At 50.0% G+C, this 16726-nt stretch overlaps 1 protein-coding gene across 1 annotated transcript in view; it reads left to right on the top strand.

Moving 5' to 3' along the window:
- The window catches only part of cep112 (centrosomal protein 112), a 150852-nt gene that overhangs the window by 109296 nt on the left and 24830 nt on the right, over window positions 1–16726 (top strand). The window contains exons 21-22 of the mRNA XM_056288467.1: window positions 3137–3199; window positions 7492–7641. Of these exons, the coding sequence (XP_056144442.1) occupies window positions 3137–3199; window positions 7492–7641 (213 nt within the window). The remainder of the gene's footprint in view (window positions 1–3136; window positions 3200–7491; window positions 7642–16726) is intronic.

Here is a 16726-nt window from a genome sequence, read left to right as displayed (position 1 = left end):
CCATGAGGCTAAACCAGGATATGCACCAGCGTCTAAAATGCAATTTACTTTAGGGGGTGGTTAACTTCATGAGCTGATAACTGTGATACAGCTGCCACTCAGGAATGGTTATCATACCAAAATATCATCTACAGACATGGATCCTTTCAAAAATTATAAGTAAGTTTTGCCACCTTGAGTGTACCGAAATAGGAATTTTGGGCTCTGGCCCATGGACTAATACCCCACATCTGGCTTCCCACCTGCATACATGGGCAATTATGTCTGTAGGGACGCCCGACCAAGCCGGAGGTAACGCGGGGATTCGAACCGGCCGACCGCTGTGTCGGTAGGCAACAGAATAGACCGCTACGCTACCCGGATGCCCCCCAAGAGGATGTACCAATTTAAGCCAAACTCAAAATCTTTTGTTTGATCAGAAATTAATATGGCTGTGAAAAAAATATTCCATCAAAAGTACCAGAGAGGGCGCACTACGTCCCCCTGGCGAAACTCCTCACCGTCAGGTGAAAAGAAGCGGCTGGCGACTCCACGTGTATGGGAGGAGGCATGCGGTAGTCTGCAGCCCTCCCGGATTGGCAGAGAGGGCGGAGCAGCGACGGGACGGCTCAGAAGAGTGGGGTAATTAGCCGGCTACGATTGGGGAGAAAGAGGGGGAACCCCCCCCCCCCCCCCAAAAAAGTAATTTTGCCTGATAGGTTAATTATCAATAATGGAAGCTGGGGGAAAGGCTGGGACTTAAGATCCCAAAGAGGCTAAATGTGGATGTTAAGTCTCCTTAACTCTCCTTACTTCATTTTAACATGTGCCTGCACGTTGTTTTTAATAATAAGGTGAACTGAGCTGAAGTGTGGGCACCGTTTAAAAACCAGCTGACAGCTGAAGCCGGGGTCAGGCCACGGCACTCTGCAGAGCAACAAGGCCAGCAACAGATTTATAGAAAAAAAAACACCATGACACTCCTCAACGCCCCCCCCCCCCCCAGTGACCGGCCACACACACACACACACACACACACCACACACACACACACACACAAACACACAAACACTTTTTTCTCTCTCCTTTTCTCTCTACACCCCTCTTTGTCTCTCCCTCTCTCGTCAGCTGTTGTAGGGGCCCCAAGGGAAAAACTAGCCGCCACTCAAAGGCTCTGGCGGAGGAAGACAGACCCGTATTCTTGGTGACGGCTCTGTGCCGCCGTGGTGACAGGTGTGTCCGCTCAGAGCGGACCAGACGCTGTTTGTCAGGAAGTGTTTGCACGGGCAGCGAGTCCAAACGGTGCTCAGGTGTCGGTGGCTTTGAGAGACGCATTCAGCGAAACAGTGTCTGCTGAGTGAGCTGTCCGTCTGTCAGTGGGCGCTAGGAAGGGGGAGGGGAAAGAGAGATTCAAGGGTTCTTGTTTGTGTGCTGGGTTTTGATACCCCCACCCTCAGAGAGCTACTGCTGCTGCTACTTGCGGCTGCGCCCGTTAGGGGTCACCACAGCGGATCATCCATTGCCATCTCTTCCTGTCCTCTGCAGCGTCCTCTGTCACACCAGCCACCTGCATGTCCTCCCTCACCACTTCCATAAACCCCCCCCCCCCAAAAAAATGACTCGATCACAGTTTGTGAGGAATTTTTGTATTTTGACATGAAATGCGTTTTACTTGACTAGCTGCTGTTCATTTCTGGAATGATCCTTGAGAAAATTGACTATTCGACTTATGAATAGGTCAATTGAATGAATAAAATTAACTATTTTGTTTATTCAATTATTTTTCTGCTTCCGGTGTGGGAAGATGGCGGCACACATTCACATTTGCGGCGGCCTCACCCAGTACCGTCCATGCAGTGTCTTTGTCCACATCTGCGTCTAAGTTTTGTCTTCGCTTGATGGCTGGAAGAGCTGGCGCTGGATCGGCTGGGAGAGCGGGGAAGGCTAAGCTAACTGCTAGCCCACGCAGACCGGCAGTTCCCATAGCACCGAGGGCGGTCTGGCGGCGGCCTCACCCGGCGTCGACTGTGTGTTTTTTGATGTCGTCGTGAGGAGTGCGGGGAGGTGTGTCGAGGGTGTCTGGCTGGGGGAGCTGGCGCTGGATCAGCTGGGAGAGCTCGGTCTGCTTCGTCCAGTGGGCCCGGGGACTTCGGCCCCTGCCTGGAGCTGCGCACAAGGAGGAAACGCCCAGGGTGGTCTGACAGGACGCGGAAGCGGGGCGGGCTAAGCTAACTGCTAGCCCATGCAGACCGGCAGTTCCGACAGTCATCCTGGCTGGCGTTCACTCTCTTGGACAGTGATGTTTTTTGTATGTGTTAGTTTGGGTATGTGTGTTCTTGTAGTTTATAGTCAGTACCCTCATGTAATAACTCGTAACGTTGGCTTGCTGGATTAGGCCACGAAATAAGTGGAGACATATCACGAAACGTTTAATCAACATTCCTGCACCTTTGTTCTGAGTTCTATTGCTGCGGCACACATCACCGTACCTCCGTGTACCTGTTGTCATCCTATATAAAATCTCCCTGGTACTCGACATCTTCTCTGACTCCGGTCCAGAGCCCCCCCCCCCCCCCCACTGCACCGCCGAAGTCGCAGCACAGCTAGCTCAGAGCAGGGCGGTCTCGTGCTCCCAGCCGGCTCGCTTCCCTCTGCTGAACACCGAAAACAAAGAGGCGAGCGCTGCTCGATAAACTCCTCACAACAATTTCCATTCACTGCCGTTCCCTCTCCGCCATGTTGTGTCTCCCAGCGCTCCCCCGTCTCTGTTTTTTTTTTCTTCTCTACCCCCAGCTAATTGGCAGCAACGTTTTAATCCTTCCCCCTCCCCACCTTCCTGTTAAGTGATGAATCATTGGCAGGCGATCAGGAAGAACAGCGGTGCCCGCTGCGCCCCATGCCCATCGCTGCCTACTGGCACACTGGGGCATTGTGCCTGGCGCCGTGCCCAGGGGCCACAGGCTTGCACTGGAGGGACACGCTGCCATGAGGCAGGGGTCACTGCCCGTGTGTGTGTGTGTGTATGTGTGTGTGTATGTTTCTATTGTAGGGAGAGATGGGAAAAGTTTTTCTTTCATGCTTTCTAACAGTGGATTAAATTAAACTCTTAATCTCTGTCTGTCTGTGTACGCCCCCCCCACCCCCACCCCGGTTGCAGACCAACAGCAGGCTGAAGCAGATTGAGAAGGAGTATGGTCAGAAGCTTGCCAAATCTGCCCAGGTAATCAGTCAGTCCCTCCCCACACACACACACACACACACACACACACACACACACACATACAGTACACACACCCACACAGACACACCTTTCTCCTTTTTTTTCACTGGACTGTTTGAGAAAATACACAGATGTACAGACGGGAGCCATGAGGAGGAGAATTCAGGCACACACACCTACACACACACCTACACACACTCTCGCTTTCCTGTGCTGCTTTCCCCCTAAAGCCGATGCGCACACACGCAGGTGTACACACACACACACACACACACACACCCCATTTGCGGTTTGCAATTTACGTAACGCTCAGACAAATAAATCTACATATAAAACACTGAGGTCTGTGTTACATAAATAAAGTCTGTAGCCCCACCGTCTTGCTTTTCTCCCTCATACCACTCTCTCTGTCCCCCCCCCCCACCACCCCCCTCCCACCTTCATTCCTACATCCAGAGGCATTGAAGGCTAGTCCTCGGAAGGCTTTGCTCCGTGCGCCTCCGAAGGGGGTTTGGAAAAAGTCAGGCGACTATTTCAGGCTTCTTAGAGCCAAGAAGAAGACCCGAGCATCTAATGCCGCACGTTCGATAACACCGATGTTTGTCCTTAATCAGTACGCCACTTTATCTGCCTCGTGCTTCTTCAGAGCTGCTGGTGTAGGGGGTTGGAGTCAGCGGTGTGTGTGTGTGTGTGTGTGTGTTGGGGGGGGTCCACTAAAGGTGCTCCAAGTTCACTCATAAGTTGCCTCGTTATCACCCCCCCACACACACACACACACACATTTTTCCCTCCCTCGTTTGCCTTTACATTTTTTTTTTGTACTCTTTACCTCGTCGCCTACGGCGTCGTCTTCGCCTTTGCGTTTTCTCTCTTTCAGAGCCCACTCAAAACCCAAGAACTTTGCTCTCCTCCCAGGGATGCAGCTTCCCAGGGCGCACTCTCTCTCGGCACAACGTCTCGCAGTTCAGACGGCTCGTAGCCGCTGCTGTAGATGAGCCCAACACCCTAAGTGCTGTTTACACTACAGGAGTAAAGAGTTTTCCTCCTAAATATGCAGCGGGGTAAAATATCACAGTCATTTGGCCATAATTGCCCCTCGTTACCAAGTGAAGCAACTCGTGGTGGTGGTGGGGGATGGGGGGGTGTTATTCTTGTTTTTCTTTCTTTTTTTTTCTCCTCCTCCTTTTCAGTCCCTCCGTTCCTGGGTTGACAAGCGCGTTACGACGAAACGGTAGCTTATTAGGTTACACAACGGCCGACTTCAAAAGGAGCCGGGCGCTGTGCAAAAGTTCAGCCGTGTTTGCCTGGCTCGGTGGCGCGGTGTCCCACCGCAGACAAAGCGATAAGTGATTAATCCTCTGTTTTGGGGACACGGCGCTGGCTAAAATTCAACAAACACACTCTCTCTCTCTCTCTCTCTCTCTCTCTCTCTCTCTCTCTCTCTCTCTCTCTCTCTCTCTCTCTCTCTCTCTCTCTCTCTCTCTCTCTCTCTCTCTCTCTAACATTACATGTAAACCTTTGTTGACAGAATTAAACACCCCCCCCCCTCCAAATATAGTTATGGGTTATGGCAAGGGTGCAGGCTTTCTGGGCGAGCGTTATTAATATGCGTGATTAACACACGCTATTTGTCAGTGGGTTCGGGCGGCTTTGTTTTCAGAGGTGGAACATAGGGGGTGTCTGTTGCCTAACCCTCGGGGCAACTGAGTCCAATGTAAACAAGAGGCCTTTGAACCTCCAAAGCCTAACCCCGGCTGTTAACCCCTTGGTGTCTGACAGGGGGCATCACTCTCGAGCTCAGCCACACGGCTAATAGCCCAATTAAAAACGTACCGCGCTATACATTATCCTGAGGGGACTGGAGACACGCTGTGCAAGCAGATACGTTTGTGTGTGTGTGTGTGTGTGTGTGTGTGTGCACGTGCACGGCTCCTTCTCGCTCATACATTTCCCTTCTCTCTTTGTCTATTTGTCTTTGCGCACACGCACACACACACACAAACATTCACAGAGCTCCTCTAATTAGCGTCTTTACTCCTGTGTTAAGCGTCTAACTGTGAGTGGTCCTCCTGGGTGACCCTTGAACAGAACAGGGTTACACTCTCATCCCCCACTTCATAATGATGCTGGAGGGGGGTGGGAGTAAGGGTGCTGCGGTTGGATCGTTCCTTTATCACTTACCATCTACGGATGCAGTAGGTAGGAGGTGGACGGAGTCTACCACGGGCGGTAGGGTGCAGCAGATGCACGGCGACCTTGGAAGAAAAGGTTGAGGTTCCTGCCATATGCAAATTAACCTCGTTTTTTTCCTGTGGTATATTCATGGGATGAATAAACTACAGAAATATATCCTACTCCGCAGGGATGCTGGAGCCTATCCCAGCAGTCACTGCTCCCGCATCCCCCGCAACCCTGAGCAGGATAAGCGGTTTGGATAATGGATGGATGGATGGATAGTCATGGTTTATTAGCGCCTGGCACATTATATTTTCCTTTACATTAATGTATATCGGTAAAGAAATTCCATGGAAGCGTTGATTTAACCACCTCTTAAATTGCCTGCCATTGAAAGTAAATACACAAAAAGATGCACAGCTTCTCCACAATACTTAACAACCCAACTGTTCTCAGTTCATGGCACTCTTCATGAGTCCTATGGTTGATATGGATGGCTTTTTTTTTTTTTTTTTTTATATACACTGTTGATCCCCATAGAGAAATTATTCTCTGCGTTTAACCCATCCTAGCTGTGTAGCTAGGAGCAGTGGGCAGCCGCCATGCAGCGCCCGAGGACCAACCCCAGTCTGTGATGCCATGCCTCGGTCAGGGGCACAGACAGGCGTATTAACCCTAACATGCACGACTTTCTTGATGGTGGAGGAAACCGGAGCACCCGGAGAAACCCACCGCGGACATGGGGAGAACATGCAAACTCTACACAGAGGACAACCCGGGACGACCTCTGAGGTCGGACAACCCCGGGGTTCGAACCCAGGACCTTCTTGCCACCGCCCCGGGGCTGAGCACCAGATGCAGGGAATCTATATTGCTAAATAATCATTACACCCGGAACCCAGAACTGATGTTCCCATAATAATGTGCCATTTGTTGCTTTCATGTGGCTCACCCACTGACAAAATAAGCCTAATCTCCCTCTCATCCATCCCCTATTTCTCTCTCTCTCTCTCTCTCTCTTCTCTTTCGCTCTCTCTCTCTCTGTTCCCCCCTGTGGTCAACTCTCCCTCCGCTCTGACTCCCATACTCCCACACAATGAGTAGATTCCAGCAGGGCTGGTCCTCCAGAGTTTGCACACGGTAAACAATTATCTGTCTAGCCTGGAGCTAACAACGGCACTGCCTGCTCTCTCTCTCTCTCTCTCTCTCTCTCTCTCTCTCTCTCTCTCTCTCTCTCTCTCTCTCTCTCTCTCACCCCCCTCCCCGTCATCTTCCTCCTTCCTTTCTCTGGCAGTGGCTTAAATAGAATGTTAATTTTGACTGGAGGATTTCAAAGCAGAGGCAGCTCCTTTTCATCTTAGTGTGCACCGCAAGTTCACCAACACAAAGTCATTCTGCTCTTCAAAAAGGAGGTTTTTTTTTTTTACCCTCCCTGTCTAACCCCCCCCCCCCACACACACACACACACACACACACACACACACACACACACACACACTCATCTCTCTTCCTCGCTCTTCTTCTCTCTGTCTGAATTTCTCTCCCCTGTCTGTTCTCAACAAAAAAAAAAGAAAGACATGAGACACTGGGAGAGGCAGTGTTTCAAGGTGATTGTTGTTGATGCGGTCCAAATCCGTGATAAATGCAAAATGCATTTTCCATCTGATATGAGTCACTCTGTGAGAACGGTGAAATGAAACGAATCGGAGCAGCGTTTTGTCTAGTGTGCGTGTTTCGCATTTTGCATCTGGCAACAGGTTTTTCTCGGGGCTTTGAAGTCGGTACTGTTTCAGTGGTTTCAAAACTGCGTTTTCTTTTCGACGCCGCAAAAAAAAAACACGCTATACAAGTCCATTTTCCAAAGCAAAATAAAATGAGGACAAGATGTCAAAGTTGCACAATTTTTGAATAACTCCCGGTGCTGGATCATAAAAGTCCGCTGCGGGCCGTTTTCTCACCGTCTCGTCCGTCTTCTCTTCGATCACCGTGACAGGTGGGAATGGGTTAGCGCCTCCTCAGGTGTCCATCTGTCCCAGCTGCTGATAAATTGTCGTTCTTCTGCGCTTGGCCAAAAGTCAAACTGGTTGTTGTTTTGTCTCCCCTGTCCTTGCCGGCAGTTGGTGCTGGAGCTGCAGACATCGGTGCGTGGCTCCAAGGAGGAGGCCGTGCACCTTCAGCAGACTACGGAGAGGAGGCTGGAGGAGGCCAATGCTCGCTGGGACCAGGAGAGGAGGACCTTGACCCGCAGTGCCTATCAGGCCAACAAGGTGCGCAGTGGGCGGGAATATTAACATTCTTAATACTGACAACTTCAACAGGAGGTCTCGTTATGTTAGAACATTTTAATAATAAGTAACCGTGGAAACTAAAATATCAGCTGCAGACGTCTTGATGCATGCTCAATAATCCAGATGAGAAAATCAAAGAAGGTCGAATCAGTTCATCTGGACACAACGTTTATTGACAGACACGTTTCATCACTCATCTAACGCCCCTTTCCACAACATCGTACCGGCTTGACTCGACTCGACTCAACTCGGCTCGCCCTTTTTTTCGTTTCCCATGATTGGAAAGTACCGGCATTTTGGTAGCTGTCACCACTTTTCTGGTACCACCTTTGGTCGAGGTTCCAAGAAAACTGGAGCGGGTACCAGAGTCAATGCAGGCCTCTGATTGGTCAAAGAAACGCGTCACTGCGTCACTGCATCACCCGGCATTTTTAAATACCGAAGCGGAGTTATCTTAAAAGTACATTTTGAAATTCAAAACCAGGCGTCGCTGTGACGACCATCTACATTGAGGGGGTACTGTTATGGCAATGGAAAACGACACAGAAGCGAGTCGAGCTGAGCCGGTACCATGTAGTAGTGGAAAAGGGGCATAAGTGACCTCTTCAGACTCAACTGACTGCAGGTATCCCCCCCCCCTTATAAACAATACAGTGACTGCAGGTACCCCCCCACCCTTATAAACAATACAGTGACTGCAGGTGCCCCCCCCCACCCTTATAAACAATACAGTGACTGCAGGTGCCCCCCCCCCACCCTTATAAACAATACAGTGGCGTAACGACCAAAACAACAACCAGTTTCATATGCAAATAGGCCTGAGCGTGAACTAGAGTTACAATGGACATGTGTACTGTTCACAGAGGATTTGGGACTGGTTGTAATCACAGCATTGCAAGATGGCGACAGATGTACTCTTAGCCCCCCCCCCCCCCCCCCGTTCCGGGATGGTTGTTCCCTCTTAACGTATGCCCCTTTTCCACTACATGGTACCGGCTCAACTCGACTCGCTTCTGTGTCGTTTTCCATTACCGTAACAGTACCCCCCTCAGTGTAGCTGGTCGTCATAGCGACGCCTGGTTGAACTGCTGTGACGTCATCTTCAGCGCGACCATTGTAAAACCAAACAAGAACAATGGCGGACATTGAGGGGATACTGTACTTACTGTACTTAATCCTCAGTCTACTACTACCACTTTCGGCTGCTCCCGTTAGGGGGCGCCACAGCGGATCGTCCGTTTCCATTTCTTCCTGTCTTCTGCATCTTCCTCTGTCACACCAGCCACCTGCATGTCCTCCCTCACCACATCCATAAACTCCTCTTTGGCCTTCCTCTTCTCCTCTTCCCTGGCAGCTCCATAGTCAGCAATACTTAATCCTCAGTATGTGGCTGTTTTCCACAGCAAGAAGAAGACGTTTGTTCAGACGAGGCGTTTCTCTGACCAATCAGAGGCCTGCATTGATTTTGGTACCCGCTCCAGTTTTTTTGGAACCTCGACAAAGGTGGTACCAGAAAAGTGTAACAGTTACCAAAATGCCAGTACTTTCCAGTCATGGGAAACGAAGAAAGGGCGAGTCAAGTCGAGTTGAGCCGGTACCATGTCGTGGAAAAGGGGCAACAGACGGCCTGTCTGAGTCCCCGTTCAAACCAGCGTCCCTCCTTGTCAAGGAGCTGATCATGTGTGTCCAGATGAACTGATTCAACCTTCTCTGATCATGATCAGTTGCAGACCTTTGCCATACACACACACACACACACACACACACACACATACACACACACACACACACACACACACACACACACAATATGTGTGCCTTGGAAGACTCTTGGGCCTGTTTTTTGGTTTTTTTTTTTGGGTTTTTTTTTCAATTCCAAAGGTGCGAGTGTCGTCATTCGGTAGAGATTGAGAATCAGTCAACTTTACAAACTCCATCAGCGCCGACTATATCCCCCGCTGGAGCTCTCTAACCTTTCCACGAGTTTGTCAGTGACCAAGATGGACATCTCTTTTTCAACACAGCAGCAGTTTATGGAGTTGGGCTGCTCGGGGTTTTACGCCCTCCTTTTGCCTTTGTTCCCTGTAGGTTTTGTCCAAACCCTTCAGACCTAAAAGGAGGGGGAGACACTAGTAACTGCATCACCAGAGAAAGGCTGCTTTCCTGGATATCAATTTATTAAACCAGACATGATTTGCTTTTCTTTTGTTGAAATTCAGTCGCAGTTCGGCTGCTCGGGCTTAGTCGGTTTTATGACTGGTTGCGAACTCCGCAGCATCTTTAAGTGGTTCATGTGCTCTGTGTCTGGCTGGAGCTTGTAAATCTGTCTGCTCCACTCTGCACTTCTTCAGGCGAAGCCTCTCTTTATCCCCCCTCCTTGTCCTCTTTTGTTAGTTATAGCCTAGCCTACTCCTCACTCCTTCCACTCCTTCTTGTGCCCTGTACCTGTTCCCCACACCTGATATGGCTGTTAATGTTTTGGCCCTCTGAAAACAACAAGCTGCGGCAGTGGGACGATGGTTAGATAAGCCAGTAAAATCACGAGTTTACAAATCCAGGATATTGGGGCGTCCGGGTGGCGTAGCGGTCTATTCCGTTGCCTACCAACACGGGGATCGCCGGTTCGAATCCCCGTGTTACCTCCGGCTTAGTCGGGAATCCCTGCAGACACAATTGGCCGTGTCTGCGGGTGGGAAGCCGGATGTGGGTATGTGTCCTGGTCACTGCACTAGCGCCTCCTCTGATCGGTCGGGGGCGCCTGTTCGGGGGGGACTGGGGGGAATAGCGTGGTCCTCCCACGCGCTACGTCCCCCCGACGAAAGGCCTCACTGTCAGGTGAAAAGAAGCGGCTGGCGACTCCACATGTGTGGGAGGAGGCATGTGGTAGTCTGCAGCCCTCCCCGGATCGGCAGAGGGGGGTGGAGCAGCGACCGGGACGGCTCGGAAGAGAGGGGTAATTGGCCCGGTACAATTGGGGAGAAAAAAGGGGGGGGGGTCCAAAAAAAAAAAAGAATCCAGGATGTTTTGTTTATCTCCTTGACTTTGATACGGGACGACCTTAGACCACTTTTGGCTGCAGACACCAGATTAGTCTAGACTCCTAAATCAGTCTATTACCATAAATTGATCAGTAAAGGAGAACAGAGAAGCTGCGCTGTGCTAACAAACATTAAAGAGCAAACTGTGATTGCCCTAATTAGGGTAAAACTTGAAAAAGATCTTTTTCTAACAGATTAAACAATATCTGATTTGTGCATTTCTTTTGTAAGTATACCTGACGTTAGCCTCCTCCCTGCAGATCTCTCGTGCGATTATGACCCTTTATTTTTCCTCCTGCAGTAGCAGCCAGTCTGGGACACGGTGGCAGTTGATGGGGTGTGGCTGTCTAAATAAAGACTTGTTGTGTCTGGAGTCGTTTCCCAACACAACCTTGTCTGTTTGTGGTCGCAGTTGCCACATAAGAAAGACAGGTCTGCGAGCCTCCCTTTTTGAGATCCCTCGCCATCTTGGCCTTGGCGTCCCGGGCTCCCTGGCTCGTGTCTGGCTCGTCTCCGCAGACGGTCGGCGTGCCCTGGGTCAAGGAAGCCCCAGCCCGGTCTGGCCACACACCTGGAATGTCAGAAATGCCTTTCCATTTGTCGTTATCCAAACCTGTGTCGGACTGAAAGTGTGGGCTGGCGGTGGGGAGCAGTTCAGCTTATGTGGTGCCAGGCCTCCCCCCAAGCTGACGTTTGTCCCACATGGAGTGATGTAACTCTGTCTGGTCACTCACCACGATAGTCAGATCTTTTCCCAATTTCTCTCTGTCCCCCGTCACCCCTTCTTTTTCCCTGTCCCTCTCTCGCGCTCAGTCTCCTCTCCCTGCCCCCCCCCTCTCTCCCTCTCTGTCCCTCTCCTCTCCCTCTCTCCCCTCGCTCTCTCTCCTTCCCCCCCTCTCTTTCACTCTCTCCTCTCCCTCCTCTCCTCTCCCTCCCCCCCTCTCTCTCTTTCTCTCCTCTCCCTGTTTACCCCCTCACTCTCTCCTCTCCCCCCACTCTCCTCCCTCTGTGTGTGTGTGTGTGTGTGTGTGTGTGTGTCTGTCTGTCTGTCTCTCACCCACCCCTTTTAATCATTCACATCTATTTACTGTGACACGACATGTGCATGCGCTGTCCCTATTGTGCGACGGTGTTAGCGAGAGCCCGGCCGTGGCATCTGTGTCGGCAGCAGACAAAGGCTCTGTGTTTGCCATTATCTGTGTCCTCATTATTACGATCCCCCTATGTTAACCACCCGTTAATGAGACTCCAATTAACGGGTGAATTGTTGATTAAAGGCCAGACACGAGCGGGAAAGAGAGAAGAGAGGCAAGGGGGGGGGGGGACTGAAGGACTGTTCAGATGACGAATAGAGACAGCGGAGGAGGAGTGAGAGGTGAAAGAGAGAAAGGGGGGGGGTTGATAGTATGACAAAAACACTCTGAGAGAGGGACGGGGAGGGTGAGGGCAGAGAGGAGAAGAAGAAGACGGAGGATTGAGATAGCAAACAGAAAGACGGGGAAGAAAGGAGGAGAGAAAGAAGAGTGGGGAGAAGTACACACGGGGGTTGGGGGGGGGGGCTGTCAGTGGGCCCGTCTGAGGAGCGTGTCGCCTGCTGACATTGTTTCCACGCTGCTCACTTCAAAGGCCGGATTATGGAGCGAGCGAGGGGCTTCAGACAATGGGAGGAAGGAAAATAACATCAAAGTTAGCCGCACATTGAATTAGGATAATCCCAAAACAGTTGTGCTGAACACACACTGCACCGGATCAGATGTCTCTCTTCTCCGGGCCGGCCCGCAGCCTCGGCTCTCAGCCTGCTTTTAGCTCCCTCCGTGACTCTGATGTACTCGCGAATTCCAAAATGTGGGCGTAGACCAGGGAGACCTTGTGTATCTCGTAAAGCCCCGTTTTTAGAACGACGGTGGTACAGTCAAGCGGGCTCGTTAACTCATTTTATTTATGTCGTTTTCATTTCTTTATGAATATGAGGTTTGGAAAGGGGCGGGCGTTTTTGCGGCGGATGCAGCGGTGTGTTGCTCACAGACGGGGGGCCGTTGGGCGCCATTCTTGTTTTAAACGGCAGACATCGAAGCGACCGACCCAAACTGTTGCAGACCCGTAGCTCCGGGTTGCCCCGCGAGACGCCCTGGCCTTCTTTTGACAAGCTGGCACAGCCTGGCAGTGGTGCCAACCAGCCTGGCTGTTTTGGCTGTCTGATGCCGTCTTGATAAGGGTGAGAAGAAAAGGAATCCTGAGTAGCAAGGGTAGACCTCTCGTCCTTACTTCTCTCACTTCACGCAAGGAAAATGGGATTTCACGTGTCCAGACCTTCACCGAGCACTCATCACACGACAGCCTTCGCCACGGCAGTCAAGAACACCTACAAGGGCTTGATAGTAACAGTGACGACTCTCTCCGGACCTTTAAATAGCAGGTGTTGTCCATGCCCTGATGCTGCAGCACTCTGCAAGACACCGAATTCTGAGGCACACTGAGACGTCACTGCTCAGAAAACATAGGAAGCCTGGAACGATCACACATGGTTAAACTGCGGCGTAAATAGCGGATGCAAAATCACACTACACAATTATTTTCACACAATTTCTGTCGGCACTGTTGCCAGTTGTGACGATAGGAGATCGTATAGTAATGTTTTAATGAGCGCTACAGGGGAATTCTCTTTTATTCGCCCCCCCCCCAGGCTCTCCCCACCTCATTAGGAAGGCAGGAGCAGGCACGTAGCCAGGTAGGTGGTTTTCGTGTCTGAACCCCCCCCCCCCGAAACCCCACGGCCCGTCCGAAATGACACCAATAATTATTTAGTTATCGTTTTGATTATTTGTCACCGCCCCTCTAGCCTACTCATACACTGCAATCTATCATGACTGACAGGCGTTAAAGCTGTCAGTTAATTTGTTCGTAAAACAAATAAAATCACAGGCTTTTGATTGGCTCAGGGGTCTGACGAGTCAGCTAAGCAACCTGCCACTGGTTATGCTAGCTAAATGGTGGATCTATAGTTTGCTTTTCAAAAGCAATGGAGCCGCCGAAAGCTACCTGTAAATCAGGCAAGAGCAGTCAAGTTAATATTCGTAAAATCAGTGATTTTTTTTGTTTCAACGTGTCCCGACTCAAAAAAGAAAAAAAAGAACATTACAGATGATCTGGTCACTAAGGTTACCGATTTTCCGGAGCAAGTGTTAGCAGACCCACTGCCCCTCCTCCTCGGAGACGGAGCAAGTGTTAGCAGACCCACTGCCCTCCTCCTCGGAAACGGAGCCAGAGTTAGCAGACCCGCCCGCCGACCTCTACCTCGGAAACGTTTTCACACGACTTTGTGGATTATATTGGTGGAAAATATCAGACGAACAGAGAAGAGAAATATACTCACTGACTGGACGGCCAATATCGGACAAACATTCCCTACAAAACTAGGAGGTAAACTACGTTCCAACGTCATGGGATTGACCAGTTTAGCTGGCTAGCTAGTATACTCAACAAGGGCCGGCGGTTGTTTCTGTAAGCACTGTGTTGCGTTTGCAGTCGAGCATGTGGGCAAGGGAGGGCACAGAAAAAGCTGGCAAGCTAATTAATGTCCACTTCTCAGACTGGAAACATGCTTTAGAGACGTCAAAGACCATGCACAAAAGGCATATCACAAGGATGCATGTTTGAAAGCGGACAATTTCCAAATGGTTCTCAAACAATAAAATGGATGCAATTTCACTGAGGCTAGATTCTGAGAGAAAAAAGCGAGTCCAAGAAACCCGAGAAAAACTCAAAAGCATCATTGCAACGTTGATTTTTTGCGGTCGCCAAGAACTCGCCCTGAGAGGTGATATTGATTCAGACCAGTGACATTGAATGAGCCAACTCACAATGACGGAAATTTCAGGGCTTTACTCAGGTTTAGGGCTACATCTGGCGACACAGTACTGTTACAACACTTGAGTAAATGTGCAGCAAACGCTAGCTGCTGCAGTCCTGGTGTACAAAATGAAATAATCAGCATAATTGGAGATGTGATAACAAACAAACTGGTGCAGAAAGTAAACTCCGCGCAGTGTTCGCTGTGTTGGCAGATGAAATGAAAGATGTTCAGGGCGGGAGCAGCTTTCTGTCTGTGTCAGATACGTGAACCAGCATGACAGCCAATATAGCATCAGAGAGGAGTTTTTGTCCTTTGTTGATATCGAGAAGTTAAACCGGGAGGCAATCGCCAATTCAATCGAAAAGTCCAAGAATGCAGGCGTTGATTTACAGTTTTTACGTGGCCAGGCAGGGATACGACGGCGCATCTGCCATGAGTGGCCGTTTAAATGGCGCCCAAGCTAAAATCAAAGAGAAGCACAAGCAAGCAGTTTATGTGCACTGTGCCAGCCAGAGTTTGAATTTGGTCCTAACAAGTGCTGCACTGTACAAATGGTGCGAAATTGCTTTGGAATTGTCTCGGAAATCTGCACTTTTTTCCATGATTGGGCTTTGCGGTCTGCATGCAGTCTGCGGCACGAGACGGAGCGTCTTTTACCCGACTGCAAGAAAACGTGATTGACGAAGTTGTGTGAAACGAGATGGGTCGAACGCCACGACGCAAATATTTACATTCAACGAGCTTTTAGACCCTGTGCGATCCAGCCTGCAGAAAATCAGTGAAATCTTCACAGGAGACACATCTGTCAAAGCCACTCAGCTCTTTAATTCAATTGACAATGCAGAAGTTCATGCTGTCCATGAATGTGAGTGAGAAGATGCTTGCAAAAACCTACCACCTGTCCACCTTCCTTCAGAAGGAAATTGTGACTTGGTGAGTTGCGTTTCAGCTGCTGATGCTGTTATTAAGCAGGTAGATGAGATGAGGGCTAACTCTGAGATGGAGTTCAGGCAGATTTTCCAAAGGACCTCTTCCCAAGCAGCCAAGTATGGGTTGAATTTCGACCACGAAGAGGCATGGACTGCAATGAGGATCCATTGAAGGCCTGTGAAAATCACTACCGGCAAAAGCTTTTCATAGTCATGCTTGACTTTTATTCATCACAGATGAAGGAACGCTTCAGCAAACACAGAAATGTGATCTCCAACCTCTGCTCCTTACTGCCATCTAAGGTCGGCATGCTGAACGACAGCTAAGCTCAAGCGCTCTCCAACCTGTATCCTGATGAAGTGTCAACCGCATCTGGAAGTTGTAAAGTCAGAAATTGACACCTGGCGGGATAAATGGAAAGATGCAACTTATGTTCCACAAAATGCATTGAGGCATTAATGCCTGTAACAGAGAGTTGTTTCCAAGCATCTTCAAGCTCCTCCGCGTTTTGACCACGCTTCCTGTCACCAGTGCCCATGTCGAGAGAAGTTTTTCCCGTCTGGGGAGGATCAAGGACAAAATGCGCAGTACAATGACGGAAAGACGGCTTAATGGACTGACATTGCTCTCGGAGCACAGAGACATTGTGGTGACGCCGGAAGAGGTACTGGACATCTTTTGCAGACAAAGAAGACGATTGGACCTGCTTTTATAAGGTAAGACTCACTTTTGTTATTAATGCATTGATGATTATCTATGGGCCATTAATACGTGGACATTTACCGTACGGTTGGGTATTAGGCTATAGTATACAGTGTGGGAATTTTATTTACCGGTAGCTTTCGCAGTGTTGCCCGACCCCCCCCCCCCCCCCAAAATATGGTTCTGGCTACGGGCCTGGGCAGGAGTGCAGGGACAGCTCCAGAACAGCATGCCGCGATTGGCCGGAATTCCACGTCTTGCTCAAGGACACATAGTCAGGGCGCTGCTTAACAGTAGTGGCGTTGAACCGGATTGTCGGGTTAAAGAATGATCTCTCTAACCGCAAGGCCTCCCTGCTGCCAGTCAGCCCTGCAGTAATCACACAGCAGACCAACATAAAGAAGGACTTATTTGTTATTGGTTCACGGCTTCAGGATGGAGAATTTATTTGGTCACAGTTAAAAGTAAAAGTCCAAATGGAAAATTAAAAGAGAGAAAATGAAACAGATTATTATTTTACTCCACTACTAGCAAAGCCCTG

Source organism: Lampris incognitus, chromosome 10 (assembly GCF_029633865.1).
Source record: "Lampris incognitus isolate fLamInc1 chromosome 10, fLamInc1.hap2, whole genome shotgun sequence".
In the NCBI taxonomy this organism is placed as follows: domain Eukaryota; kingdom Metazoa; phylum Chordata; class Actinopteri; order Lampriformes; family Lampridae; genus Lampris; species Lampris incognitus.
The sequence above is the reverse complement of the archived record's forward strand: the minus strand, read 5'-3'. Positions and strand labels throughout refer to the sequence as shown.